The sequence below is a fragment of the Tauraco erythrolophus genome, chromosome 16 (genome assembly GCF_009769465.1).
Source record: "Tauraco erythrolophus isolate bTauEry1 chromosome 16, bTauEry1.pri, whole genome shotgun sequence".
Taxonomy (NCBI): domain Eukaryota; kingdom Metazoa; phylum Chordata; class Aves; order Musophagiformes; family Musophagidae; genus Tauraco; species Tauraco erythrolophus.
This window is the reverse complement of record NC_141480.1, coordinates 14,241,826-14,269,582: the sequence shown is the minus strand read 5'-3', so window position 1 is coordinate 14,269,582 and position 27,757 is coordinate 14,241,826. Positions and strand designations below refer to the sequence as shown.

The window sequence follows — 27,757 nt, the reverse complement described above, 5'->3', positions numbered from 1 at the left end:
AGTTTATATTATATACAGCATCCAAGTTCACCTCGAACAACAAATAGTCTGGAAATCTTCCATAGCACATTAATTTTCTGGTGATTTATGGTATTTTTCTTTACACCAGGAAGACATTAAATTTTGTTTTTATTACCTGCAATGGAAAAATGTTATTAAGTTGGGTTTTTTTCACTCTTGCTCCCACTACAATAAGTAGTTTTCTGTCTGCTGGGGGAGAGGAAGGCACTAGAATGCACATAACAGGTAAGTTACAATTTCAGACCCTGGAATGTACTGTAAAATGAAGGTCTGATTGAGGCCTATACCCTCCCACGCTCTCTCCTATACTGCTTCCCTTCATGCATCCCTGTGCTCTTGCCATCTTTCCCTCCACTTTTATCTGCAGGCTTTTTGTGTCTTACCTTTGCATCTACAGCAGCATAAGGTCCTGCCAGGTAGCAACTAAAGAACCAGGACTCCAACCTCTGGTTCAGCCACTTTTATCCCTGCCACCAATGCAGGAGACACTGCCTATCACCTGACCAGCTGTGACGTGCAAGCTGTATGACAGAAGGAACACTGTGGGTGGTACACATTGGCAAAACAAAGGTCACACCTTGCCAGATCACACGTACCAGCTGATCCTCTGAAACCCACTCCTTCCCCTTCCCTCCTGTCCACCACACTGTTGTCTGACCTGACACACCACCTGCTCAGGTCAGGCTGTAAGACACTGGGCTGGAAAGTGCAATAGCCAACAGTACACTGGAAGTGCCCCATTGAAGCAGCCTTCCGACATCTGCTGTCATACACACAGGAGATACCATTTTCCTCTCTCCCCCAAATGCAGCAGGCTAACCAAGACTCTCACGTGTTCTTTGGTTAAGTTGAAGAGGTATAAGGACATGGTTACATCAATATCTAAACTTACCTTCTTTAAGAGGAGTTTTTGGAGGAATATTTTCCTTGCTATCATGCTGGAAAGCTTTGGAAGGATCAAAACGTCTGATGCCCTGAATTGCATAGAGTTGCTCCTGGAGATTTCTGTTGGTTTGCTTTTCTTTTGCTAGCAACGCACGCAGTTTTGAGACATCCTAAAGGAAACGTAATACTTGCAAGTTAGATTATGAATAGGAGAAAAGCCTGCTTCATCATGTACTGAAGTAGCCTTTGAGGAGTACTAAACACAAACATATACATGATTAGTGGTGTCATAAAAAAACCAAAGCAAAACCAAACATACAGGTATAGAGAAACCAGCACCATCGTATACTTGCTGTGTAACACCACTAAACAGCACGCTAGCCTGAAACTTTCAGTTGTTGCTTTTTGTAGATAGTTTACAGTCTTGAACCTTCAAAAGAGGTAAGAAAAACCAAGCTAAGAGCAGAGGTAGTTATTTGCACTGGTGATACCTCTGCACAGCACATATTCAGTCAAAACTAAACCAGATTCTCTTGGTGTTTCTGGATGCCAGTGGCTCTAATCTAGCTCTTGCAGGGAATTTAAGCAAGTATCTTGCAGGATTAGTCTATTAAGTATCTAGAGCAACAAACAAAGGAATCAAGCAAACAAATAACTTAAAGATTTGTAACTTTTCACTTCACAAACCTGCTTCAGGTGGGTATTCTCTTCCTTCAACTTCATAACATGCTTGATTTTTTGCTTCTGGTTCTGGTGGCCAAGTAGTTTAGCATATGCATCACTTAGTTTATTCAGTTCTTCTTGGGCTGCACCATGCTCATTTAAGAGCACATTCTTCTCTGCTTCAAATGCATCTAGTTGTTGCTGAAATATATATTGAATCTTTTAGAAATCTCTAAATTAAACATAGCTTTCTACTGAACTGAAAAGTACAGGATAGATTGGTTTTGGAAGGGGAATAGCTGACTCAGGGAAACTGTTGCAGGATAAATGCCTTGGAACAGGAAACAGCATGTTTACTTCAAAAGCAGAAATTGAGTCAACTGCACAAGTCTTAAGTCAACAGATAATAATAAACATCTACTTCATAACACACCTGAAAAGGCTTAGTTTTGTTATGTAAATCTTCATATAGATTACACCAGGTCTTGATCTCTTCTTTTAAGCTAGAGGTCACATCTTCATTTATGGTTTTCCTAAAAAGCAGGAAGTGGAGTTTCATTATGTTCCTTGTTAGCTCTCAGCACTTCTTCACACTAAAATTTCCATGGGCTATAATACGCATGTTTATTTTGAGAAGTCACCTTGATCTTTCCAGTTCCAGTTTTCTTTTCAAATCTTCAGTTTCCTCTTCCATTTTTTCCTGAAGTTTAGTCATTTGTGCAAGGCAAGTCTCTTTTGTTCTCTCTGTTTCTGCTTCTTTTAGTGCCAGCTTTGTCTGGACTTCTGAAAGCATCCTGAGAAAATATCATCCATCCTTAATGAACCCTTTAATTTCCTTTTTTTTTTTCCTACACTACTCTAAATCTGGAAACACAAGTAACCATGATTGAAAAGCTGTTAGTAGAATAACTGAAATAAAGGTTTGCACACACAGTGCTACAAGAAAGGAACAATACAGAAAGCAATCAAGTTCAAGACCTGCAATATTTTTAGTTTCTCCTACAAGGAAGCAACCTGTGCTTTTGAAGCAAAGACAAATCATGTTTCTTATTTATGACTCTGTAATGCCAGCACCTATTAGTGGAAGATAGTTTAGTAATTAGACTTTACATGCAGAGGTTTGCTCAAGTAGAGCCTAAAGACTGTTCAGCATGGATGTACTCAAGGCTTCAGAAACTCTACACCTAAAGCATTGTCTTCCCTCTGCAGCCTCAGCTGTTTGTTGTATCACCTAGGTGGAAACTGAGAATCCTTTCCCTGCCACACTTAACTAGCAAATCAAACAGGAAATAACGCTTCAGCTGTGTTTGTGGGTTGTGTTTTTTTTTTTTTACCAGCTCTAACAGAAACCCAAGGCATTATTAAGCAGGTGGGAGGAAAGAAAGGGCAACATCTTAAACAGCACAGGTGTTTTAAAATAAGATGGGGTAAGCTGTACTTAGCCTTTGAATAATCTTAATATACTGGGTGTGGGTTAACAAGACAGCAGAACATGACAAAACTTTACAGAGGCATTTTATAAATCAAAGAGTTGGAAGATCAGAAATGCTTGGTTCAGTTTGGCCAAAACAGCATTTTAATGCAGTTAAGACACTTATCCACATGCCACAGTTAGAGTAGAGCATAGTTTTTGACTTAAATCCAGCTTCAACTTCAGAAGCTAGCTAGGAACAGCATTAAAAGGAGTGGGGAAGGAAATCTTCCAGCACATTCACACTGTGTTCTGTAATGCAACCCATGTACAGGCAGCTACCACTGTTGCCTAATTCTGGGGACAGTACACTGGGGCCTTTTAAGACCCAACTCCCCCACTTTCTTAAATAGCCAGTTAGTTGCCCACAGCAAGGGACTTTCTCACACTGTGGAGTGAGCTGGAAGGAGAACACACATCACTGAGCTGCTGTTAAGTCACAGAAATACATCCTCAGCTAGTGGCATAAGACAACTCTTTGGGTGTTACTACTCATCAGCTGCACTGTGGTGCTTCATTTTAGGCAGAGACAGAACATTTGTTTACCTCACCATAGAGTGATAATTCATGGATGGTTAATTGGCATCTGCTTGTGAGCAGAATTTGAGGCGACATTTTATTCAGAATGACAAAGGGCAAGCCCTGCATTAGGAACTTGTTTGTCTGCCCCTGTGGATCCCATTTGTGGAGCAGTCACTGTAACTGATATTTCTGATAAAGACAATATTCCCATGTAGTTCAATTAAGTATATTCCTTTTCTTGCATGTTCCACACAAAGGAAATGTCGAAGTGATTGAACAAACCAGTATCCTAAGGTATATAAACTTAATGAATTGTGTCTATCAATATTTTCAACTCTTTGCATTGGGAAAAAGAAGAAAAGCTTACACCAAATACTGATTTTGTTTGGTTGAGCACCACGTGAAGTTCTAGTTAAGGCAGCAGCCTTAGTTGGCGTTCCTTAGCTTAGGGAAAAGTTTGTCTGTCTAGTACCTTGCACATTCTTCTTTTGCTTTGTTTTTCATGTATTCTGCTTCATGAAGCAGCTGTAGATTATCTTGGCCTATTTTTTTTAAGTTGGCAACTTCTTCTTGCAGAGAGGTGTTCTCCAGTTTAAGACTGCATATTTCTTCAGCTATTGTCTTCTTGTAGCTGGTATTACAATGCAAATAAGAAACATCTTGTTACTTTAGACAAGATACAGATTGACATGTTCGGGCCTTATAAGAGGAATACGAGCTCATGCTAACAAGTGTAAGATTTTATAATCTCGAGATATGGCAGTGTTCTAGCACTGATTAAAGAAAAAACCACATTTCCATAAAGCCATAAGCAGTAACACTGACAAATTCTGTGATACAAATATTTTCACATTTTGGTAGATATTGTAAAAACAAAAGACCTACTATATCTACAGCTTATTTTAAACACCAAAAGACCTACTACCAGCAGCTTGCATTGGCATATGTGCCCCTTGATCCTTCATGGGTACCTTGCATACTTAGCAATAAGAGTATTGTTTTTTTATTACTTCCACAACCTGAATGTTTTCAGAAGATCTGCAAGAACTGTAGGAAAACAATCTCTATTCAGTGCGAGTTTTGAGTGTAAACAAGAAGCCTTTTCGCAGGAGATTTTAGTGCAAAGAGAACATCATCACTAGTTACAACTCTCATTGAGATTCAAGAGCACTTCAGTGTTCCCATCAGTTACACTTCGGAAGAAGAATCATTGTTTCCTGAACTAGATGCCCAGTATGTAATTACACTTGATTAGTACTCAAAAGAAATAAATCAATTTCTTAATGCCATCAAATACTGCATCACAAAATTCTCTACTCTAATACTGTACCAATGCTCGTACACAGTGTTAAGTACAAAGACACATGAACAAACAGCATATTTTACAGTAATATTAAAGATAATCTCTGTCCTAGATCTTACTGAATCTTATATACCTTTCCAACTCAGCAACAGTCTGTCCAAGTTTATGCAATGTATTGCTATGCTCTTCTTGGATTTGCAAAACAGCTTTATTGTGCATTTCATTGGTTTGCTCCAACTCAGCATTCTTCCTGAAATAAAAATTCAGCGTTCTACGCTGGAGTTAAGTATGTCTGAATGCATTACCAAATGCTGTTATCAGTTACAGAAGGCTTGCAACAGCAGCAGTAATTTAACTATGACAAACCAGTAACTTCTCTGCCACAACTTCTCAAGTATTAAGGCATAATCTTCACAGCAGATTTAACTAAGCATTTCTCCCTCCCCTTATTTTCCAAGGCAGCTATAGAAGATTGAACACGTCACAGTAGACTTTCAAAATGTGAAAAGAAGAAACAACTTGCTTGAAAATCTTGCCTGGTCATTGCCCTCTGCAAGGCAGAAGCATCCAATACAACATGCAGGTAGCTCACCCTTCACAGCAATATCATATTACTACAGTACTGCCATTTCAGACATGTCTCAGCACACTAATTAAGTGGTCTTAAGACAATATAAAACAGATTCAAGTCACTCAGCTGGATTAGGTCTAATTGCTACCAATAATCAACAACCAGCAAGAAATAAATTAAGATCTGTTCACATCTTTAAAATCTGTACTAGGCTCAAAGCTTTTTTTTAAACGCTACTGATTTAACATTTTTCCTTTCAAAGCTTTAGAATCAGAAAATTTAGTTCACAAACCCTTTCAACTTTACTTCCATCCGTGCAAGTTCAAGAGCTTGAGATTTAACTTCTTGTTCCAACTGCTTCACCAGCTTTTCAGCTTTCTTCTCTTTGGCATGTAATTTATTCAGCTCATTCATCGTATCATTCAGTTCTTCTTCAAGAAGATGTCTCTCACTTCTTACCTCGTCTTGAAACTCTTGTAACTTCTGGTGCATTGATGCAGATGACTCCTGCATGCCAGAGCATCACAGACTTTAAAAATACCAGTACTTTTCTAGATATTGAAGGCTACTTTGCAATATTCAAGCCGTAAAGTACAACAATGAGGTCAGATCCACAGGAAGAACAAAAATAACCATCATACAAGCTATGATTCTTAAGAAATATTAGGCCACACAGTTTCTGCTGGCCAGTACCCACTTGTACATTCCACAGATTAGACCATTATTAACACAGCAATCTCCTGTGTAACCAAAATCAGAACCTTTAGTGCCAGTCACTGGGATTAGAGTTTGTGTTTAGACTAATTTACAGTCTTTATCTACCTTCTCTTGCTGCAGCTGAGAGACCATGTCCTCATGTTTCTGTAGCAGTTTTTGGTGTTCTTGTTCTTCTAAGCCAATTTTCTTTTTCAGGTCTTCTATCTCAGCATTCATACTCAGAATTTTTCCTCTGCTCTCAGACAACTCTTTCTCTGCATAGAGAAATTGTCAATTTAACACAAATTCCTTTCTCAGTCTTCAAAGAACTAAAGCATCTATTCTTCATAGTACTTCCATTTGAGCTTTAAAGTTAGTTAGGCAAGGTGGTGGGGAAAAAAAAAAACCACAAAACTCAAAGCAAAACCAAATCTTTAAACTATCTGGAAACTCCTCAAAACCAGCTCAAAGTACACCACTTGAAAAATAATTTTAACAGCAGGAATCTTTGGATCAAGCAATTAGACTTCATCAAAACAACAGGGAAAAACAATTCAGTGATTTCCCCAAAGTTTCTTCTACATAATACCAGCACTTACAAGCCAACTAGTACAGAGAGAACTGAGTACGAGTCTCAGGCTGCAGGGCTGCTGGTTTTGGGAGAGAGGGGGCAAAAAGGTAAAGAAGGATTCCTAGAAACATTCCCAATACCTCAGTGCACAAGCTGCTAACAGTGGATTGAGACAGTATCATACTGCTTCTCAATCAAGAGTGAGGAACAAGTCAGTTGTGTTCAGCTTTCAGATTAAAGCCATTCCTACTATGTAAACAATTTTCATTCTATACTGTCTACCTTTGTAACCCTCCATGGAAACACAAATTTAGACTTAACAGACATCAAATCCAAGGTAGTTTTCATATTTGTTATAAACTGTTAAAAAATTCAGCTGGAGCTGAGATACATGATTTTTGACTTGGAACAAACAAGTCTAAACCAACATTTTAGAACAAACCTGTTTGAAATGCTTTAACACAAGTCAGTGATCCCACATTTGTGAACAGCACACAAGCACTAATAATTACCTTTTTCTTGTTCAAGCAATTGACACCTTTCATTAAGCTCTTTTATCAGTTTAAGTGACTCTTCCTCTTTTGTTTTGAGAGTATTCCTCAGTATCCCAATATCTTGGTCTTTCTTTATCAGGGTCTCCTCCATCTGGACAAGATCTAGTTTGTACTTCTCAACTGTTTCTCCAACACTGCTGTAGGAGAAAACTCAGGAATTAGTCACCACTAAATTGTGTTTGTAAACTTACACTTCAGAACAATGGAAAAAACACTTAGAACTGTTGTTTCCAACAGGAAACAGCCTTCACCTACTTTCCCAAAAGCAAATTTTGCACATTGAGACAAGTTAATTAACATAAGAAATTAATCAACACTGATGTTTTAAATAAATAACCATATACAAACACACAAATAAAATAAAGGCTTGATTAAAACCAGATTTAGCCACTACACTTGATGTACAGATGACTGTTACATCCAGGTTTTTTTTACAAAGCTTAGTTTTGACAGAAAAGCATACATCTTCATAAACCAGACAAGAATAACTGGCTGTATATCTGAGATTCTGGTTTAATTGAAGAATCTCTTAATGAATAAATTGACAGCAGGGAGGGCAAAGTGTGAACTAGTTGACTTAAAACACTTGATTTTCACCATGTTCTGGGCTAGGGACACATTACTGTGAAGACCGATTAGAGTTTCCATCAGTTATGAAGCACTGGATTAGTAATTTTTACAATCAGACTGATGCTTATACATATATAATTCATCACAACTCTTAAAGGCAGATGAGAGTACCGCAAAGTTCACGGAGAGCCAAGATTTAGGGTTATTTTTGCCCTTCTGTACATTGTTTTACAAGCAAGGGCTGAAAGACATTACTGCCAGTACCTGAGAGGAAAAGGACTTAGCTTGATTCATGTACAAATAGCTTAGGCTAAAAACATGATTTCAAGACACTGATACCAAACTCTTGCACAGTATTCCTTAGCCCAGAAAAACAGAGGCATTTAGGAAGGTAATTAGAGTATCTCAAAACTCCTTTCCATTGTGTGGAAAAACTGATTTCATTTCCCCTTCTAGTCTAATACTGTTCAACAGAATTGTTGCCAAGGTTCTACTTCACCTGTCATAAACAAGGCTTAGTTTTACTGACTTTTAACTTATCCTGTCCAACACTTATCCAATTTGTCATTACCTGAGCTCTGTGATATATTCCAGGAGTTTTTCAGTGTCAGACTTCTCTTCAACTTTCTCTCTCTCAGTAGCAGACCTAAAACCAGGAAGTTCTCATGAGGATCTATTTAAGCAATTCAGAGCTACTTATAAGCTATTTGTTTACAGATAAGCAAGTTGAAATAAATTATTGAATCATGACTTAGTAATAACAGATACTTTTCATAATCCAGTTTTGCTGACAAACTGGTATTGGCTCTAAAAGGTGATTCTACCCTCTTTTGATACTTGTTCCATGTCGTCTTCTCATTTGTAGTAAAGATGCTGAGTCACATTCTGCCACAAGCAAGTATGCTAGCACAGCTCCATTAGCTAGACAAATTATCATTGCCTCCCTTTGTGAATTGCACTGCCTGCGTTATTAGCTTTCTGTATTTTAACTCTAAGTATAAAAACTCAGCTCATATGTGATCACTTGGATGTTAAGTAAATGCAGAAAACATAAGGATGCTGCAGTGTCACTCACGCAAAACTGAAATAAAACATACCTTACAAGTTCATCCTTCTCAGGTTACCATCTTTAGAAATAGCCTACATATTAGCACACTGTTCCTGTGTGCCAAATGAGGTTATTGGGCAGAATACAAAGTGTTGATTTGCAACTCTTTCTACATACAGCTGCTCCACTTTGCAGTTGCTTTTCTTCACAAGAGTGGCTACTATGAAGCAACTTGGAATGCACCACAACTGCTCTTCACTACATCTAGTTGGAGAACACGCATGTGTTCATTGAATCTGTGTCAAATGCCTGGCTGCTGAATTAGGATCTCTACTTCAGGTCCAGTGCTTTTTCATTTTTGCTTGTTCCAAACTTACTGGTCTAAAAGGCCAGACACTGAAGTATCCAATCTACATGAATATCTTACTCCAAGATAAATGACAATCCTTTTCAAGATCTATGTCTTCCCTCCTCACCCCATACCCAAGTAAACTCCACCTGTATTACACTGGAAGACAAAGGGTTGAGATGATATGATTTGTCTTTTTGAAGAAGATTAGATACACTAGAGGAACAATATTTTCTATGTACATTGAATCATAGAATGGTTTGTGTTGAAAGCAACATTCAAGATCATCTAGTTCAAAACCCCCTGCCATGAGCAGAGACACCTTCCACTACACCAGGTTGCTCAAAGTCCCATCCAATCTGGCCTTGAACAGCTCCAGGGATGGGGCATCCACAGCTTCTCTGGGCAACCTGTTCCAGTGCCTCACCACCCTGAGAGGGAAGAATTTCTTCCTTACAGGTAATATTAATCTCTCCTCTTTCAGTTGAAATCCATTACCCCTTGTTCTATCACTACACACCCTTGGAAAAAATCCCTCCCTAGCTTTCTTGAAGGCTCCCTTTAGGTACTGGAAAGCTGCTAGGTCTTCTTGGAGCCTTCTCTTCTCCAGGCTGAATCACCTACAACTCTCTCAGCCTGTCTCCATAGGAGAGATACTCCAGCCTTCAGATTATCTTTGTGGCCCTCCTCTGGACCTGCTCCAACAGCTCTATGTTCTTATCTTGGGGGCCCCAGAGCTGAACTCAGTAATGCAGGTGGGGGTCTCATGAGAGCAGAGTAGAGGGGCAGAATCACCTCCCTCGACCTGCTGGCCACGCTTCTTTGGATGCAGCCCAAGATAGCTGGCTTTCTGGGCTCTGAGTGCACATTGCTGGCTCCTCTTGAACTTCTCCACCAGGACCCCCAAGTCCTTCTCCTCAGGACTCCTCTTAATCTATTCTCCACTCAGCCTGTATTTGTGCTTGGGATTGCCCCAACCCATGTGCAGGACCTTGCACTTGGCCTTGTTGAACCTTGTTCATTCTATAAGAATACTGCAGTTCCCAAAACTTCAATCCATCAATTTTTTCCAGGTCACAAATACTAATAATTTCTGTTCCTTCTCAGTATGGAGACAGTTTGTATTTTCCCTAGACTACATGCTTGCTATAAGGTATAAGCATGTAATCACAGCTAGATGACGTCAGCTAAGTCAATTCCCTTCCTTACTACTTACAGTTTTTCTTCTAACTGCGCTACTTTTCCTTTCGAATGCTCTAGATTCCTTTGCACTTCCTGCAGCTTCATTTCCATATCTTCCTGCTTTGCAAGTGCAGTCTTTAAAAAAAAGACAGATATTACCATAAAAATGAGATTAAGTAAAATAATTCATAGTATAAAAAACAGAGGTAAACTTTAATTCATAAGCACAAAGTAATGATTTTCACTCCATAGAAAGCAGAAGAAACTAACAAGTTGGAGACAGAAACAAACCATGATCTGCAGTTCTGTTGTAAGCCCTGCAGTGCCTGTTCCTGAGCAGCACAGAATTACTCCCCTGTGCAGTGCGAGTGGTCATACCTTTTCCTTAGCGTCCCTCTTGTTTCTGAGCTTCATTAGCTCCATGCATAGGCTGCTCATTTTCTTCTGCACACCATCTTCAGACAGCTTGTTAGAGATGAACATAAAACCGTTAAGCATAACTCCTTCATCTGAATTACTCTTCACACAAGCTTTTTTAAAAGCATCCCTGTCCCATCCGCAACACTCATCTCTACTCAGCCTTGAGAGGAAGGTCAGCGAGTCCCACTCTGTCTTTGTGCAGAAGCACGCAAGATCCCAAACCAGACATGCTCTATCCCTGTGCCAATGAAGGAGCAGGAAGGATGTGATAATAGATGCTGATCAGCAACTAAAGTCTCCTCTTGCCCAGGGAGCTTAATAACAGCAAAGGCAAAGCAAATATGCACTGATTTATCTGAATACCTTTGACTTCAGTAGTTCATTGGTTCTTGTTAATTCCAGAAGCTGTTTTTTGAGACATGCAACATTTGCCAAAAGAGATGTTTTCTCCTGAACTGCAGCACTCAGCTTTGCTTCAATCTTGACAAAATCTTCATCCAGAGCCTGAAGTTTTTTATCCTGCTCTCCACGCTCTCTCACTAATGCACGAATCTAAAACAAAAAATGTATTTTCTTTAATTCCTTCTATTGTTCTTCTTAAATAACATTAGTTTATGCCTGTGGTTTCCTTGCAGAGGCTAAATATCCAAACTGTCTTAACTTTCATTCAGAATATTTATCTTCAATTCTGTCATTCACAGGAAAGGAAATAACAGAATCACCACAATTCTCTTATTATGCACCACGGATTTTCAGCCCTAGCATTTCATCTGACTTATTTCATGCTACTGAGCCAATACAACATGTTGGAATAATTTTAGCTTCAACTTGCAACAGAAGTCAACTCTCCTCTTTGGCTGTGGAATGGAAAGGCGGAATGTGACACTGGAGACACATGAGGCACAGACTAGTACACAGAAGTGTACTGATAAGGAAAAGCTAGCTGCCTCTTACATTTTAAAATTGTACCTATTATAAAGCAAAATCTCAGCAAACAGTTGTTAAATAGAACCTTTTTGGGGTAGAGAACATAGGACTTGGTTCCCCTTTTTAAAAAGAAAGAAAACCAAAAAGACTGGTTGCATAGATGATCATAATCAGTAGGAATTACTGTAATTCCATCACAAATCCAGTATTTTCTACTTACCATATCATTTGATAATCTCCACAGAGCAGTCTGCAAACTACTTGTATGCTATGTAATGCAGAAGCAGCCAATTTTACCAGCTTGTATTTTTTATTATGGTGAGAAACATATTATAGGATTGCACTCACATAATGCATTCATACCTCCTTCTCCAGTGTCTTCTGTTTCTTCTTCTCTTTCATAAGGATAAGATCTTTTTTAGGCTTCAGAGTCCTATTAGCTGGCTTTTGAAAACAGATGCATTAGAAACATTTAAACTGATCTCTAGCTGCATACTAGTTTAACAACAGAGTTAAACTTAAGAGTGGATGCCTTCATACAGACAATACTATTAAAGATACACACACATGAAATAAAAAGTGAACATCTCCCTGCCACAGGGCAGACAAGCATCAGGTTAGGATGGGCTTTACCACTGTACTTTCTCATAACCATTACTCTGAATAGACAGCTCCTTGCCACTACAACAGAAAGGAGATTAAGAAAGTCTGAGAAGCTAGCATCCCCGAAATCAAAAACACTTTCATCTCTTAACCACAGGTTTGTTTGCAGAATTTCGTCTTACATCATGCTACAAACTAGCAAGTCAGGGTTACCTTTTTTCAACGAGTTAATCTCTGCATTCTCAAATCCATATCCTCGCACACTGCACTGAGAACCTGTATATACAGTATCATCCTCTGTTTCTTGCATCACTAAGTTTCTGCTCTGCCCTGTCCACCATACGAAAGTGGAAACACCATCTTCTTAAAAAGAAGCAGCCACGCTATAATTACATGGTGAGCAAGAGGCAAAACTGCCCAACATTGTAACACCGAAGACAAGAAGCCACTCTGTAGCCCCAGGTAATCATCATGTGATTCCCAAAGACACTGCTATTTCATTTTTCCATGTTCTTTACTGTGGAATATAGGCACCGTAATTTGCTTCATAGCTTACTCAGGTAGGTTAATAGTAATTATACAAAGGGGCTACCTGATTTAACTAGTCACAGTGAGGTTTAGCTGGAATTTAACAGTGCTACAAACACTACAGAAGAGCCTTACTGTTGATCCAAGAGATGCAAGTCTCCTTCCAGTTACAGGGGTAGGTGCACTCTTCTCACCGTTCAGATTTGTCTCACCTGCAGAAGGATGCAGAAAAGAATGGTGAAGGAAGAGGGTGTGTATGCACACAGTGAAGGACATTCAACTAAACTAGGCAAGGTTATTTGACTTTTAATACACAAGACAGAATGCTGACTGATTAATAGACTATCTGCTTCACAACCCAGTGCCAGCTGTTTTCCTGCTGCAATCAGGCAGTTCAATATTAACCATCTGGGCACTTGACAGAGTTTAGAGAGACTACCAGATGACAGCCAGTTTTGAAAATTCAGCTCCCACCAAGTATCCCCCCACCATCACATGTGTGTTGTCAGTTTTCAACTAAGAGATGTTTTATATGTGAAAAAGCCATGAAAATATCACTAAAAACAAGGTTAATGAAGTAGTTAAATCATTTAATCTCCATGTCTCCCTAATTAGCATAAGTCACATAAAAAAAGCTATTTTCAGAACATTCAGTTAGACATGTTTTTACAGCTGCTATCCCCTTGAGCTAAAAGGTAGGCAGTGAGACCCCACAGCATGAAACAATTTCTAAACAACAACAGAGCAGTAAGGGCATGTAAGCATTAACAATTGGAGCATTTGAAGATATTGAACCATTGTGTTCTGTGTAACATTTCAGACTACTTACTCTTCTGTTTCCTAACCCGTTGACATGTTTCAGAGGACAGAGAACATTTGAGTGCATCTGAAGATTTAACATCACAGGATCCTCGCAGTGGGGTACATACTAGAAATGAGATTTTCAGAACAGCAGAGAGCTATTACAAGAAATGATAGGGTTTGCAACTTCAGTGAGTTGAGGCTTGTAACACATCTAAGTTAATCTGCTTCAAAAGGAAAAAACACTCCAACCAACAAAGTCTCAGTTCTCCTCACCCTCCCCATAAACACAAAGAAAACATGCAGCACACATGGTGGAGGAAAGTGTTAATTTACTACACTACTAGCATAACTGAAAATAGTAATTTACATATACAATTATAGCAAGGCATCTCACTAGCAACAGCAGCGCATTAACTTCCATAAACAAACACCCCAAAGGGTTATAAGATCTTTATACTAATTGGTGGAAAAGCCAGTCTAAAGTGTTAAAGGATAAAAAGGAAACTTAACTGGGTCTTTTTTTTTAGCATATCTTTCAATTTAGGAGAGACTACTTAGATATTATTGAATGCCAAACTCTTCCATCAAAGAACTGAGTTACTTAAACTGTTCTTAAAAAATTACAAGTAGTTTTTAAAAATGAACAATTTTAAGGGAAACTGCAGACCAAAACGAGATGGCTACAAACCCTTCATACGACTGCGGGCACAGCCAGGGGGGTCTCGAGCCCAGCAAACGCTCGTCTCCTTGCCCAGCTCTGCACAGGAGAGCAGCTCCACTGAGTGGGAGAACTGGTGGCAGCAGCGGAGACTTTCGGCCGCCGCCAAGAACTCACCGGGGGAAACCGGAGCATCCGAAGCGCCCTCAGGCGCTGCAGCGCTCGGAGCGGCCGCTGTGACCAGCTCCGCGCGTCCCTCCCGTGTCGCTGTGTCACGACATCAGGAGGCAAGTCGTGGTTTGTCACTCTCATTTACTCCCTACGCACACACATGCTCACTGATACGTTCAGTAGCCGTTTACCTACGGCCAGAATTCGACTTTAACTCGGAGTTTTTATCCTCCAGAGGAGACGCCTGCGAGAGCTCGGACAAGAGGCTCTCAGCTCTCAAACACGCTGTTACAGACACCACCCCCCCCCCCCTCCCCGCCGAAGAAGGACACGCGGAAGTAACCGCCACCCGGCCCCCCTTCCCTCAGGGACCACCACGGAGGACCCGGCCGCCCCCCGCGCCGCGCCAGCAGCCGCCGCCGCGCACGTACCGGAGCTCTCGTTGAAGCGCCGCAGCGGAGCTCTGGCGAACGCCATGGCGGCAGCGCGGCGCCCCCCGCGTTCAAAGGGACTAACGGCCCCCGCGCGCCCCGCGCGGCCAATCACCTCCTCCCTTTCGAGGCGCGCCCGACCAGTCAGCCCCCTGACGGGGAGCATGCGCACTGCGCTCCGGGCCGTGCGGGAGGGCGGGCGGGCCGCCGCGGCTGCGCTGTGCGCATGCGCGGGGCGGCGCTCCCGCCCGGGCGGGGCGGTGCGGGGTCGCCGTGTTCCATGTCGGCTCCGTTCGAGGAGCGCAGCGGGGTGGTGCCCTGCGGGACGCCCTGGGGCCGCTGGTACCAGACCTTGGAGGAGGTGTTCATCGAGGTGCAGGTGCCGCCGGGCACCCGCGCCAAGGACGTGCGCTGCAGCCTGCGCAGCCGGCACATCGCGCTCGCCGTGCGGGGCCGGGACGTGCTGCAGGTACCGGCCCCCCGCGGGGCACCGGAGGGCGCCGGGGCGGGAGGAAGGGAGGGAGGGGGCGGCGGGACGCGGCCCGCGCCCGGCGGGCGGCCTCGGGGCGCCGGTGGCCGTAGGGGGCTCCGCTGCGTCCCGGGGGCGTGAAAATATCGCTCTGCCGTGTTGCGCTTTTCCTCTTTTGTTCTTTAAACACCTAGATTTTGGTAAATTAACAGTGGAATCTATTAGGAGCGGTTCTGTGGGACTGCACGGTCTTTTAAAGGCGATAGGAGAAATAAAGACAACAAATTCAGGTGGATTTGCGTTCTTCCTTTGCAGTGGTCTGGGCGGTGTGTAAGCGCGTGGCCTCGTTCACTGCTGAAAGCCAAAAAAAACAGTTCAAGAGCAGATTTGCTTTCACGTTGCTCGTGGCGCGATGTACACACATTGCACCATTAGCTGGACATCAGAAACTTGGCATTTTCTTGGCAAGTCTATTACAAATGGCATTGCTCTCTGAGAAACACCACCCCTTGCAATGAATCGGGATACTGAAACAGTGACGGGTATTTTTACAATATTATTATTACAGTATTTATTAAAAATGAAATGGAAAAAAAAAGTCTAACAAAAGATGAATCTCCGATCATCTACGTGCAAGTCTATACTTACAGGGCCAGATCACCCTCTTCATTTTCAGTAGAAAAGAAAAAATAAATTGGGAGTAAAACTTCACAATTCGGTATGATCTGGATTCTGAACAGGTTTTCCTGTTTTGTAATACTGTTAATGTCTTTTGCAGGGTAAACTTTTTGACTCTACAATAACCGATGAAGGAACATGGACGTTAGGTAATAACCTACATCTGAAATGACATTTTGAGGGCAGTAGAATGTCTCTAAATATGCTGCAGAAGAGTTTGCCCCCCTTTTTTTAATGGGAAGGATTACTTTCTTCCCTGTACATAGATTCGTAAAAAAGACAATCACTATGATTCTATGATTATTGCCAGACGAAGGAACTGAGTACAAAAGCCCTCGAGATTAAAGTAAATGGAAAATGTTGTATCTTGGAAGGTAGTAATCAATGGACTGCAAACACTTCCATATAGTGAGGTTTTTGCAAACCCTTATCAAAGCTGGACAGTTACAGTACAGTTATGTGGCCTGTGCCTCTCCGTAATTGTTACTTTGCTTGGTTTTTTTCCGTCTCTTATGCATTATATTTTTGGGATAAGTGATGTTATACACATTATATTTTTGGGATGGGTGACAAAACCTACAGTCCAAGAGAATCAAAAAGCAATCTAAAAATCATACTGAGGTACCTACAGAAAGCGAGCAAAAAAAGCTTCTCTGATCGTTACATCATAAATATTGTTAAATGTTCAAAATACTTTGGGTTTTGGCAATCTGATTTGTGGACTGTGCCTGTCATTTAGTGTTTTTCTATGATGGATTTTGTTTTCCATTCAATATTTACTCTAAATATTGATTCATGATCTAGTATCTTAAACATGAAATTTAGAAGTGTAAACAAACATTGTGAAGCCTGCTTTTTTCCAGTATGCAAATAATCTTCAAAATACACTTTATAATGCCATGTTTATTCAATTAAGTAGAAGTAAACATCTTACATTTAACTCTGAAGTGTACTTCCAATATATTGTCTATAGAGGCATGCTGTCTGTGTTTAAATAAATTGATTACACCTCCATATGTCGCTAAAACTTAATTCTGGCTTTTATTGGTAATTACTCTGTAAAATCTGATCTCACGTCCTTCATTATTGCCTTAGCTGAGGTGTATATATTAATAGATTAAATATTTTCTCTGTTGTGAACCTCTCTACAAGGTTAGTTTATGTTTGCAACAGAAGTATGTATGAACTGTGTTTTAATCCCTCAAACAGCTTCAGCATTTTACCGGCTAGAAAGAGAAGAGATGGCTGTATAGACTGTCTTCGCTTCAGCCTTTCTATTTCTTATTAATGTTTGTTTATTTATTTATCAATAACCATGTTGGCATTGGCATTAAGAATTCAAGTTACTTCACCAAGAAAATCCCGTGCTTGTTAATGGTGAATTCACCAAAACAACAAAAACAACTAGCACATAGGACTGAGTGTAATGGTTGGTTTATGTGCTTGTTTTCATTCAACAGAAGACAGGAAGCTGATACGAATTGTGCTAATGAAGACAAATCGAGATGCTGGAAATTGTTGGACTTCTCTGTTAGAAAACGAGTATGCTGCTGACCCTTGGGTGCAGGACCAGATGCAAAGGAAACTTACACTGGAGCGATTCCAACGAGAGGCAAGTTAAAGGACCATAATTACTCCTTCTATTTTGCATTGGCACACACAGGTTGTGGCTATGAAAGCTGAGCAAAATTGTTCTGCTGTCCAGTGCCACGGAAACGTATACTGTAGTTTGCATACATAGAACACTCATGAGACTTTATCAGTATACTTTCAAGAGGTTATTCTGCCTGTAGTCTGTCTGAAGGTTTTGTGAAAAGTTAAGATGAGTTTGGGGGGTATTGCTGTTTAAGTGTTTATTGCATAATACTAAAAACTTTTCACTTAAGTTAGGCTACACACAGTTTCTAATATTATCTAGAATTATGACATAGCCATATTTACAGCAAACTTTTAACATCAAGCTCTATTGAGTACATTTGTTTGTAACATCAGATGATGTAGAACAGTTATCTGGAAAATATTTTCCTTGCCCTTTTACTAAAATCGCTCAAATTGTTTTGGCACACCTTTAGCACGCAACTATTCCTATGCACGTCTACAGAGCTGTAGAATTCCAACTTATTACTTAACAGCTGAATCAGCACACTACATACTGTAATAAAGAACATCATTTTTATGGAAGTTGTTATCCTGCATGGCAGGTACTTTTCTTTTCAAATAGTAATTTCAAGGGACACCAGAAGCCAGAATTTTTTCTTAGACTTTTCCTTAGTATTTCTTTACTGAGAGATCCAACTGCTTGCCAAATTGAGAACTGCATTACAAAGTCACTGCAGCAGTAGGCAACCAAACTATGACAATTCAAGGTTTATTTATTGATGCATTTTTCCAGGAATTCAGTGCTACGACAAATGGATGACAAGTTGTTATATGCCCTTGTTAAAATGGCAGAATATTAACAGAAACTGTTTTGGATTTTTTTTGTTTGTTGGTTGGTTGGGCGTTTTTTTAACATTGTTATTAAGAATGATCTATCTCCTAAACTCTTATCTCCATCAGAATCCTGGATTTGACTTCAGCGGGGCAGAAATTTCTGGAAATTACAGCAAAGGAGGACCAGACTTTTCTAGTCTTGAAAAGTAAACTGTGTTTATCTGTGTTCCTTGAGAGGAATTACACGTTACACTTAAAGAATGGAATCATGTAACTGGTGAAGATTTCAGTGACCTCTTCAGCAGACTTTTGTCAAGTAATTACTTCAGTGAAAAAAAAGATTTCTTCCAGTGGAATGAAGACAAAGTGTTACCAGCCAATTTATAAGCTCCGATAACTGAATACAAAGGCACAAACTGTATAGAATGGTGTATGCAAAAAAGTAACATCTTTAAGCAAAATGTTGGATTGCGGTGTTTATTTTTTTAGAAAAACTACAGTAAACTATGTTATAAATATACCCCTTGTCTTCATGCAAGAATATCTTATTCACCATTGAAGAATAGATCTTATAAGCAAGATATTTAATATTTTCTCTTAACTGGCAAAGGGAAGAGTATTAGAATTGCTACAGTTACACTTTCCCTCTGTAGCAGCCCTCTGAGAACTCATTAATATCATTCTAAAACTATTTTAAATAAAGAAACCACTGCATCTTGCCTCAAATAAGATTTTACAATCCACCGTGCTGTCAAATATAGCACTACTGATTAATACTTGCTACCAAGCAAACGATACTAGAAAACTGAAAGGTCAGGTGAAAGTCTGGATATAAATAATTTTATGTGTTAATATAATATAGCCTTTTAGTATAAATATTTAAAATTTTGAAAGTAAGAGAATATAATGACTTTTGAAACAAGTAGGAAGTCACTAAGTAGGAAATGGTATCTTACATCTATTCATTACCAACATATAGCACGAGTTGTTCGTAGTGTATCTAAAAAGCTGCAGATTTTTGTAGACACAGTTTTAAATTTGGTAGGCACATTTTAAGCTTAGCTATTGCATGATAAAACATTTTGCGTGTGCCAATTACACATTAGGAATTTTCTACTCATTGTTAAGGATGCAGCTGAGGAGCATTCCAACCACAGCATTACACAGGACAAATGCTACGTCAAACACACTAACGAGAATAAAACATGATTGCCAAATCCTATTGTATTCCGGACTCTGAAAGTAGTGCCTGTAGTTAAGTCCTGAGCAGAAGTCTCACTAGAGATAAATTACCAGCAGCTGTCCATCATACCCCTGAGCCTTCGTTCTAAAATTGCGTCATTTCAGCTGGCATATGGCAAAAGTAAAGCAATAGTTGAGGAAGAATGCTTTCTTTGTGATTATATCCAATGCTTTCTTGTTGTAGGAGCAAGCACACACTACGTACTCCTGAAATCAAGTATGCTGCTTCTACCCCTGTCACCTTCACACAATATTGTCAGTCCATACACTGTGCTTGGGTTACAGAGAACTTGCCTTACTCTGCAAAGGGAAGTAGCGTGATACCAAATGTTGATGTATGGCTCTGAAGTTTTCTCTCTTTACCATGATCCTAATATAGGGGGTGGGCAGTATAGTTAAATGAACAAGACTGCTGCAAAAGCAGCTGAAGACAGAGGGAAGATAGAAAACAGTTAATGTTGCATCAAAATGCTGAAGTACTATCCAGTTAAATGCTTTTTGGGACAGCAGTTGGTCTGCACAGGACAGTTTTGTATGTCTTTTGCTTACAGCAGAAGTTTAGAATGACATCTGACACTTCAGTGCATGAACTCACATTTCTTGTATGCACTTTCAAAGCCAGACTTTATTCCTGTATTTTCTGCTTTATGAAGTAATGAGTCATCCTGCAGGCAAGTCCAAGGCTGATGCCAAGGAAGGAGGACAACTGTGAAGTATTTAGGCATTTAGCTCTGAATTGTTTTAAGAGGAAAGGTTCGAACTACTCAGTTATTTCTACTGTAAGTTACAGACCTCCAATTTTGGAAGAAACTAGATGAAAATAAAAACGATGCTATGACTTCCCTTAATCAGTTATCTACTAAGTTCTCAGTCTGTAACAAATGGTGGTTTGTGTTCCATCTCCTAAGTCTCACTGGGATTCAATCCCTTGCTTCTTAGACAAGCAGCGACAGGTGCGTAAATTTAGATGTGATACAGTACTGAGAGCAACCTACTCTATAGGAAGTAAGCCTGTGCACTCAGAGTGCTATTCTGCTATGTGAATGAATGGAAGACAGTCTACTGGCATTATTTTCATGTATCTAGTTAAAGATCAGCTTCAAGTAATGCCACAGCATTGCTCTCTTTATCAAAAAGACCACAGCTGCTCTGAGTCACTGCTAGGCATGGAAATGTGTAGCTACTTACACCTAGTCAGACTGAGATGCTCAGATGAGTGCAAAAACTCACATCTTGGGATGAGCAATCTTAGTGCTAGATTCTCTCAAGCAGGCACCATCCATGTATTTACTGCAATGTACAAAACCAGGCAATATGTATTATTAGATAAATAATGGAAGAGGGCTGAAGTCAAATTTGAACCATCTAAGCTATTAAGTCAGTCTTTTTAATCTTGACACTTTCAAAGGATTCAGAGCAATCGTGGGCCAAGTTGAAATAATTTTCAAGCATCTTGAGTTTTTCCTGTTCATTCTCTAGCCTTTCCCATGCAGCCTCAACCTCTTAACAAAAAAATAAAAATTGGAAAAAATCTCCATCTCTTACCTCCCACCTGGAGGTTTTTCCGGGTGCTGTTCAGATATAAGCCACTTTATAGGCTTCCTATGAAGATGTTTTATAACAAACAAGGAAAAAGTTACTCAAGTTAAGCACATTTCAATATTTAATTGAAAGGTACATATCTTGAGACATGACAATACCATTAGAATTGCACATTGCATCTTCTCCGTCTCTTCCAGTAGGCTGACGATGCCTTTGTCCAAATCGCTCGTAGGCTTTTCAGAGGCCAGCACAAAGCAGACAGCACTGGCAGATGCAAACCCAATTACGTGTCACGCAGTGCAATCACTCCCGTGAGTTCATGAGAAGGTTTGATTTGTCCAGTTTAGAGCTTTGGTATGAAGTCTTCTGTGAAAGGTTTAATTAGTTTGAGATGCACAAAGAATGGTTTCCCCATCAGCTGTTACCATAAAGGGGACAGAGTTGGTCGGTAACATCTAAGCCCACATTATATTCAGAACATTCTGATCTCTCCTTCTCCGCTAAGTCAGTTCACACGGCCATCAGTTTAGTAACAGCCCATCACTAGCAGCCTCTGCTCCACAATGATGCAGAATTCAAGAGGTCATTAGCAACATTCCCCCAACACCTCTATTCATCTTACATACAATAATACATTTCTATTATTCACTTCCTTGTTAGTAGAAGTGTGATATGCCCCAAGTACTGATCTGGTCTTCAGAAAAAAACAGTTGTATTTTATGAAGCTTACCCTTAAAGTGGTCAGAGTTGAAGCAATCTTTAGTGTTTCTCAACTAGATTGCTCCTACAGATAGGACAAGATGGAGCATTAGCCCTGTTCCTACTGTGCCTGTAAAAATGCACCCGTTCAGCATAAGCATTTACCTCTTGTACAGTGAAACTTTGGAAAAACGATGCCAGATTTGGGGCAGGTGACCCAGTGCTTTCTCTCAGCTTTCATTAGGTACCATGAAGGTTTTATGGTCTAAGAAATAATTCGTAATCTCTGTAAAGTACACCTCTTACAAAATACTGAAGTTACTGAAGCTTTGTTAGTGACTGACTTATGCAAGGCAGCAAAGTAAGATTTCTCTTTTCTTCTGCTCTAGCTACTTGCCATGTTCAGTGGGTACTACAGCCCAGTTTTTACTGTATGTCTATGGTAGAAGGCCAGTGCCCTGCCCAGCAGGAACACGCAGACACATGACACTGCCCAAACAGCATGTCAGGTGGACTGACGGGCATCTGCTACTGTCATCAATATTGAGGGGGATTAGTATTTAGTTTTATTTGAGATGCTGCAGCACTATGCTACTGCATGTTTTCCTAGTGTCACGTAATCTTTGGAAAGTAAACCAGGCTTTTTAAATTAAATATCAGCACTTGCAGTTACAGTAAACCAAGGTTAGACCACACAAGCTGCTCTACAAACTATAAGGTGTTAAAATTCCTTCTATCGGTATTGTGGTATTTCACTGAACAGTAAACAGTCTAACAAATAAGACTGAAAACTGACACTGAATATTGTTGTAATCATCATGAAAAGAACGCGTTTGCTGGAAGGATCTTTCGTCTGAAATGGTACATGTTCTTTCTATTAGCTCTTCGTTATAAAGATCAAGTTTCAGACTTTGTTTCTCAAATATTCATGTGTCTGTTGACAAGGTCACAGGATGGTTCTCTCCTCATTTTATTGTACTCCTATAAAAAAAAACAACAGTCAACTGAAGGGATTGCTACAAGAGCCAAAAAAAGCATCAGACTTTAATATAACAAAGCAACAGCAAGACAGCTGTTACACAAAGTATGTAGCCTTTGGAATTAAAGTCTAGGTAAAGAAGTAGTTCACGATTTCTACAGAGTAAAAAAATAGTAATATGAGTAACTGAATTACAGTTTTTAGACTTTACTAAACAGACAGTTATACAAGTACAACTGTATAAAACAGTTTTCCCTTTAAGTGGTTTAAGTGAATGATTACAAGAAACTCATGCTAACAGGCAACTGTTTCCTCTCAGCGATTCTTTTCGGGATAGGAGCAAGCCAAGCCTTTTTTCTGCCTTTTTACCAGTTTTACTCCACATATTAGTTTGCATGAGGTCCCAATGTCTGTAGAACACATTTCTGCTCCCTCAGCACACCAGAGGATCAGTTCTTTCTCCAACGCTCATACATTAGGTTGCCACTTCTTTAGGTACAGCACTGGCTCAAGCATGAACACGACAACAGACCAGCCTCTATAACAGGCCTACTACGTTTATGTTACATGTCTTCAAGAGGTCACCTACATGGAATAAGAAACTTGGAGGTAGTTAACAGCTAATTACTTCTACATTACCAGAAGGAGATTTTACAAGGAGTTACCTATTATGAGCTGGTCTCTGGAATTGTAGGAAGGTGTGTTATTCTGTAGTAGCTATGTTTGAGCTGCCGCGCTGTACGTCCAGACACAATCCATTTTAATTTCTGGACATTTGGTTTGGAACATTTGCTCGAAGCATATTCTGTAAGGCACTTCAACACCAGTTCCTTCCAGAAGGTCAAATCTCTGTTGTTTATCTAAATAGCAAGACAGAATCTCATATGTTAATAACTCATTAAATCCTTATTTCATACATGTACTTTTACCTTCTTCACATAAGATAGGAAGCCAAAGATCCCAAGCTAAATGGAAAAAACCCACCATAACAAAGCCACAAAAAAATAACCAGTATGGCAATGGACCTCCCCCTTCCCCACTGTGTAGGCCCTTGCATGCATTTTTCTTCGTTCCTCCCCTGAAGCTTTATCCATACCTTGGAATGCAACTGCAGAAATTCCAATGCCTCTGTCAATTCCAGCAGTTTTTGCTCTTCTATTTCTAGTGCCATAATAGCCAGTGCCAAGACAGAAGGCTGGAGAGAGAGAAAAAGTTTTTAAACTTTTTGTTAAGGTGCAGTAGTCTCATTGTCTTTGAGCTTTTAAGACGTTTACCTTGGCTTTAGAAAACATGATTCTGCAGTGACATGCCTTAAGCTGGGTCTCAAGTCTCTCAAAATTAAGGTATTTTCTCCTATAATAAAATAGATGAGACAATGTAAAAGAAGAACACAAGCTTGAGGAAGGCAGCACCGCCCTGGAAACTCAGAGAAGCAGCAAGAATGTTCGTTATTTAAACAAAGGCCCCATTTGTCCCCGAAGTTCTAGGGTTACAGTCAAACAGGTGTTCAGTTTTGGCAGTCCTAATGCCAAAAATAAATCTTGTGTTACATTGGGGAGAGCTGCATTGCCAAAATAGGTTTACCAACAAGGAATTTTAGTGCTTACTATCAAAAGGAATCTCTTTCTAAGACAGATTTTGAAATCTTTGCAATGAGGCAATACTTAATGCAGCACAAGCAGAGATTTATTATGCCATTATTATTGAGCAAATCTGGTGTTCGGCTCAGAGAGCAATACTCTTTAGATCAATTTATATAAATGACATTTTAAATTAAAATAATATTAAAGCACAGATATTCACATTTACCAATAAGGGGGAAAGTTTGTGGGTTTTTTTTAAGTATAGAAAAGCCAAGGAGTTATTTCCCTGCTTACTTTTCTATATAGGCTTCCTGGTCATACGCAGTCACAGCAAGATAAGTATTACATATTTTACCTTTCACAGCTTAAATTTTCATGAATGAGTGAATGATATAGTTGTAGAAATTGGAAGGCTGTTGTAGCTTTGACTTTCCAACACAACTTCTCCAATACGATTTTCTCCATTCTCATCATATCGGAAACAGTGAACCTATACTGGCTTATTCGAATTAAGTCAGTGGCTAAGGGAACGTTTCTCTCTTCTTCTGCTGCCTTCACAGCCAAGTAGAAGCAGCTGAGCCCAACACAGCCCAAGTGTTTAGGCTGTACCTAAAGAAAAGTAAATTTTTGTTTCTCGCAAAGAGAAAGGCCATTTCAACATGTAAGTACGAAACTTTATAGACATCAATGTATTTTAGGAAAAAATCATAGGGGGTGGGCGATGTGTTCTCTACTTACATTCTTATCTTTATTTAACTTAATGAGAGGACCGTTACACAATACAAGTTCTGCCTCATGAATCTAAAACCCAAGATTGCAGAAAAACTTATTTTGATTGAGGTAGAACTGGTTTCTAAATGAGGTTCTATAATAACCTAATCAGAAGCTTTTAGGACCTATAGTGCTGTACATATTGGCTTATACAAAAGATATTTTTTTTACTCTTTTCTGTATGTATGCACACATATGTATGAACACAGATATACACACACAAACATATATATATAAAAACTGACTTATTTTATTCCATAGGCGTTACAGTCCCCATTTTTACTGCTTATTTTGGATTCAGAAGTCTTTCAAATCATTATTTTCCTATCCACTCCATCTGGCTTTCTCGTTTTTGTTTCAACACACAAGAAAAACAAGCTTTTGTTCTTGACCAAACAGTACAGTAGTAATCCTGTCTCGTTTGACAATTAAAAACAACCCGGGTCAGCGTGCCACATATGCACACTAGAACTGAGTGCTAACTAAATGTTTTACCAGACTCTAAATGCTGAACAACATCAAGCCTCTTGATGTACATGAAGCTTATGGGTAGGTTGAAACAGCATCAAAATAAGAAGTAATATAAGGTCTTCTTGTGTACATGCAACAGGCAAGACACTCTGTCTTGATCTAACCCATTAATGTGGCCTGCATTTCCACGCCTATGGGCATCATCAAGTTGAAACTGATGTCCTCTTCCTGTAGGCTCTTTCCAAAGGAAACAGCTTTCTTAATGATACTCAAATCTGAACAGGGAAAGCCATCTTTTAGCTCTTCTTAGCAATCAGATTTGCTGGAAGGAGCTTAACCTTTAGCCTTCTAAAACCAAGATGTTTTATCATATAATAGGAACAAGGTTGCAACGAGCAGAAGCTCATGACTGAGAGCTTACACTTTATAAAAAGCCTTACCTTCATTTTTGACAAGAATCTGTCTAAGAAATTCACAGCTAGTGAAAACGTCTCTGTATGGAAGCCAAAGAATTGAGTTAAGCTGAGGAGATCTTTCACTTCGAAGTCTCGCAGCCTTGCAGTCATCCGGAGGCCATTATCATGAGCAGACTCAATCAGTCTCAGGCCAGAGGCCTTTGGCTGACATCTTAACTCCTGTTCCAACAGGGCTGTGAGCTGGTACAGCAGTTCCTGAGCTTCAGTAGTTACAAGTGTTTCAATCATCTGTAACGAGAAACAAATTTATATGTATCAAACAACTAAAAGGGGAAAAACTTAAAGTTACTGTTGTCTCCTAAGCAAAGACAGAAACTTCCCTTTCTCTGTAGGCAAGTGTAAGCCTAAGCACTTTCGCCAATTAGCGACACGTATGGAGCCCTTGGAAGGGACGCACCAGCTCGGGCACATACCGGAGGCATCAGCGCCCGGCCCGCAGCGCCGGGGACCGGCCGGTCGCACAGCGCACGCAGGCGGCGAAGCGGCCCCGCACGGAGGGCGCCGGTGAGCCGGCGGCCCCGGCGGGCGCAGCCACCCTTCCGCTCACCGGGGTCACGCCTCCAGCTCCAACCTCGGCGCCGCACCGCCCGCCGCAGAGACCGGCCGGCCCCGCAGCCGGGCCAGCACCAGGCCCGAGGGCTCCGCGGCCACCGCACCCCGCGTACTCCCACGGAACGGCGCCCGCAACCGCGCACGGCGCAGCCCGAGCCCCGCACCGAGTGCCCGGTGCCCGGCAGGGCCCTGCCGCGCCCCCGCCACCCCCCGGGCCCCGCTGCAGCGGCGGGACCCCGCGGGGCCGCGCAGCGCGCAGGCGCCGCCCCCCGGGACATGCCCGGGCCTGCCGCTCGCCGTCCGGGGGCTCCGCCGCCAGCACCGAGGGGCCGCGCGCGTCCCACAGACGGGCCGGGCGCAGCGGGGACGAGCCCACCCCCGCTGCCGGCGAGGCCGGACCCCGCGCCCTTACCCTGTCACTGCCGCCCCGCTTCCTCTCCTCGCAGGGAAGGCCCCGAACCGGTGCGACCCGCCGCAACAGCCGCGGCAGCACCGAGGAGTCACTGTAAGGCGCTGCCCTGTTCCTCAGGCGCCAGCGAGCACCGGGAGAGCGCCATGCAGCCGCCGCCCCCCGCACAGCCCGGCCCGGCCCGCACCGCTCCGGGGCTCCTCCGCTCCCGGTCCGGGGGGCGGGGCTGCGCGGGTGACAGAGTCCCAAGCAGGCCAATCACGGGGCGCGGATGGCAGGAAGGGGCGGAGCGTCGCCAATAAGAGACAGGCGGGGCCAGCACAGCGGCGTCCTCTGGTGGTGCCTCCGCGTCCCGCCCCATCCCGGGGTTCGCCCCTCCCTCGCGCCGCCACGCGGGCCGGAGCGTGGTGTTCCCGCGCTGCCGCCTCCGCCGCGCGCGAGGGCTGCAGCGCGTCCCCTGAGGCACCGGCCCCGGCAGGGACCCGGTTCGGCCGCTCGCCGGGAC

The 27,757-nt window shown here is 41.4% G+C and overlaps 3 protein-coding genes across 6 annotated transcripts; 1 reads left to right on the top strand and 2 right to left on the bottom strand.

Annotated features, from left to right (window-relative positions):
* Nucleotides 1–116: 116 nt before the first annotated feature.
* Nucleotides 117–14,994, bottom strand: HMMR (hyaluronan mediated motility receptor). 3 transcript variants are annotated; one of them, XM_086621556.1, is made up of 18 exons: nt 14,936–14,994; nt 13,714–13,808; nt 13,020–13,096; nt 12,117–12,197; nt 11,190–11,378; nt 10,785–10,871; nt 10,441–10,541; nt 8,399–8,473; nt 7,216–7,394; nt 6,259–6,407; nt 5,729–5,943; nt 4,999–5,115; nt 4,035–4,193; nt 2,211–2,363; nt 2,003–2,102; nt 1,594–1,770; nt 914–1,076; nt 117–136 (listed from the first exon to the last, which is right to left on the bottom strand). In XM_086621556.1, exons 1-18 carry the CDS (start codon nt 14,992–14,994, stop codon nt 117–119), a joined length of 2,196 nt encoding a protein of 731 aa, XP_086477682.1. The 3 variants fall into 3 exon arrangements, with proteins under 3 accessions (XP_086477682.1, XP_086477683.1, XP_086477684.1); XM_086621557.1 differs by having other exon boundaries at nt 4,999–5,136; nt 13,714–13,812; nt 14,949–14,994; XM_086621558.1 differs by having other exon boundaries at nt 13,714–13,812; nt 14,949–14,994.
* A 234-nt stretch (nt 14,995–15,228) lies between these two features.
* Nucleotides 15,229–20,545, top strand: NUDCD2 (NudC domain containing 2). The gene is made up of 4 exons (XM_086621538.1): nt 15,229–15,417; nt 16,196–16,244; nt 17,556–17,707; nt 18,655–20,545. The coding sequence occupies exons 1-4, from the start codon at nt 15,229–15,231 to the stop codon at nt 18,736–18,738; spliced, it is 474 nt and encodes a 157-aa protein (XP_086477664.1). The 3' UTR covers nt 18,739–20,545.
* An 872-nt stretch (nt 20,546–21,417) lies between these two features.
* On the bottom strand, nt 21,418–27,356 carry CCNG1 (cyclin G1). 2 transcript variants are annotated; one of them, XR_015222587.1, is made up of 8 exons: nt 27,256–27,356; nt 26,256–26,519; nt 24,929–25,182; nt 24,265–24,343; nt 24,087–24,185; nt 23,656–23,850; nt 23,360–23,575; nt 21,418–22,992 (listed from the first exon to the last, which is right to left on the bottom strand). XR_015222587.1 is itself a non-coding variant. In XM_086621353.1 (7 exons), the coding sequence occupies exons 2-6, from the start codon at nt 26,517–26,519 to the stop codon at nt 23,659–23,661; spliced, it is 888 nt and encodes a 295-aa protein (XP_086477479.1). In that variant the 5' UTR covers nt 27,256–27,356; the 3' UTR covers nt 21,418–22,992; nt 23,656–23,658. The 2 variants fall into 2 exon arrangements, 1 of the variants encoding a protein (XP_086477479.1); XM_086621353.1 differs by lacking the exon at nt 23,360–23,575.
* Between the last annotated feature and the right edge of the window lie 401 nt (nt 27,357–27,757).

What these genes read in the sequence shown, in the direction of transcription:
- HMMR (XM_086621557.1), bottom strand. Translation starts at nt 14,994, where the DNA reads ATGGCGTTCGCCAGAGCTCCGCTGCGGCGCTTCAACGAGAGCTCCG. An exon ending in ATGGAAGTAAAGTTGAAAGG is followed by an intron (nt 5,137 to 5,728) that starts GTTTGTGAACTA and finishes ACTCCAGCGTAG; the next exon opens with AACGCTGAATTTTTATTTCA. An exon ending in GCAAAAGAAGAATGTGCAAG is followed by an intron (nt 2,364 to 4,034) that starts GTACTAGACAGA and finishes ATATTTTCTCAG; the next exon opens with GATGCTTTCAGAAGTCCAGA.
- NUDCD2 (XM_086621538.1), top strand. Translation starts at nt 15,229, where the DNA reads ATGTCGGCTCCGTTCGAGGAGCGCAGCGGGGTGGTGCCCTGCGGGACG. An exon ending in GGGGCCGGGACGTGCTGCAG is followed by an intron (nt 15,418 to 16,195) that starts GTACCGGCCCCC and finishes TGTCTTTTGCAG; the next exon opens with GGTAAACTTTTTGACTCTAC. An exon ending in TGGAGCGATTCCAACGAGAG is followed by an intron (nt 17,708 to 18,654) that starts GCAAGTTAAAGG and finishes TATCTCCATCAG; the next exon opens with AATCCTGGATTTGACTTCAG.
- CCNG1 (XM_086621353.1), bottom strand. Translation starts at nt 26,519, where the DNA reads ATGATTGAAACACTTGTAACTACTGAAGCTCAGGAACTGCTGTACCAG. An exon ending in GATTCTTGTCAAAAATGAAG is followed by an intron (nt 25,183 to 26,255) that starts GTAAGGCTTTTT and finishes ACTTTTCTTTAG; the next exon opens with GTACAGCCTAAACACTTGGG. An exon ending in TTCTGCAGTTGCATTCCAAG is followed by an intron (nt 23,851 to 24,086) that starts GTATGGATAAAG and finishes CTTGCTATTTAG; the next exon opens with ATAAACAACAGAGATTTGAC.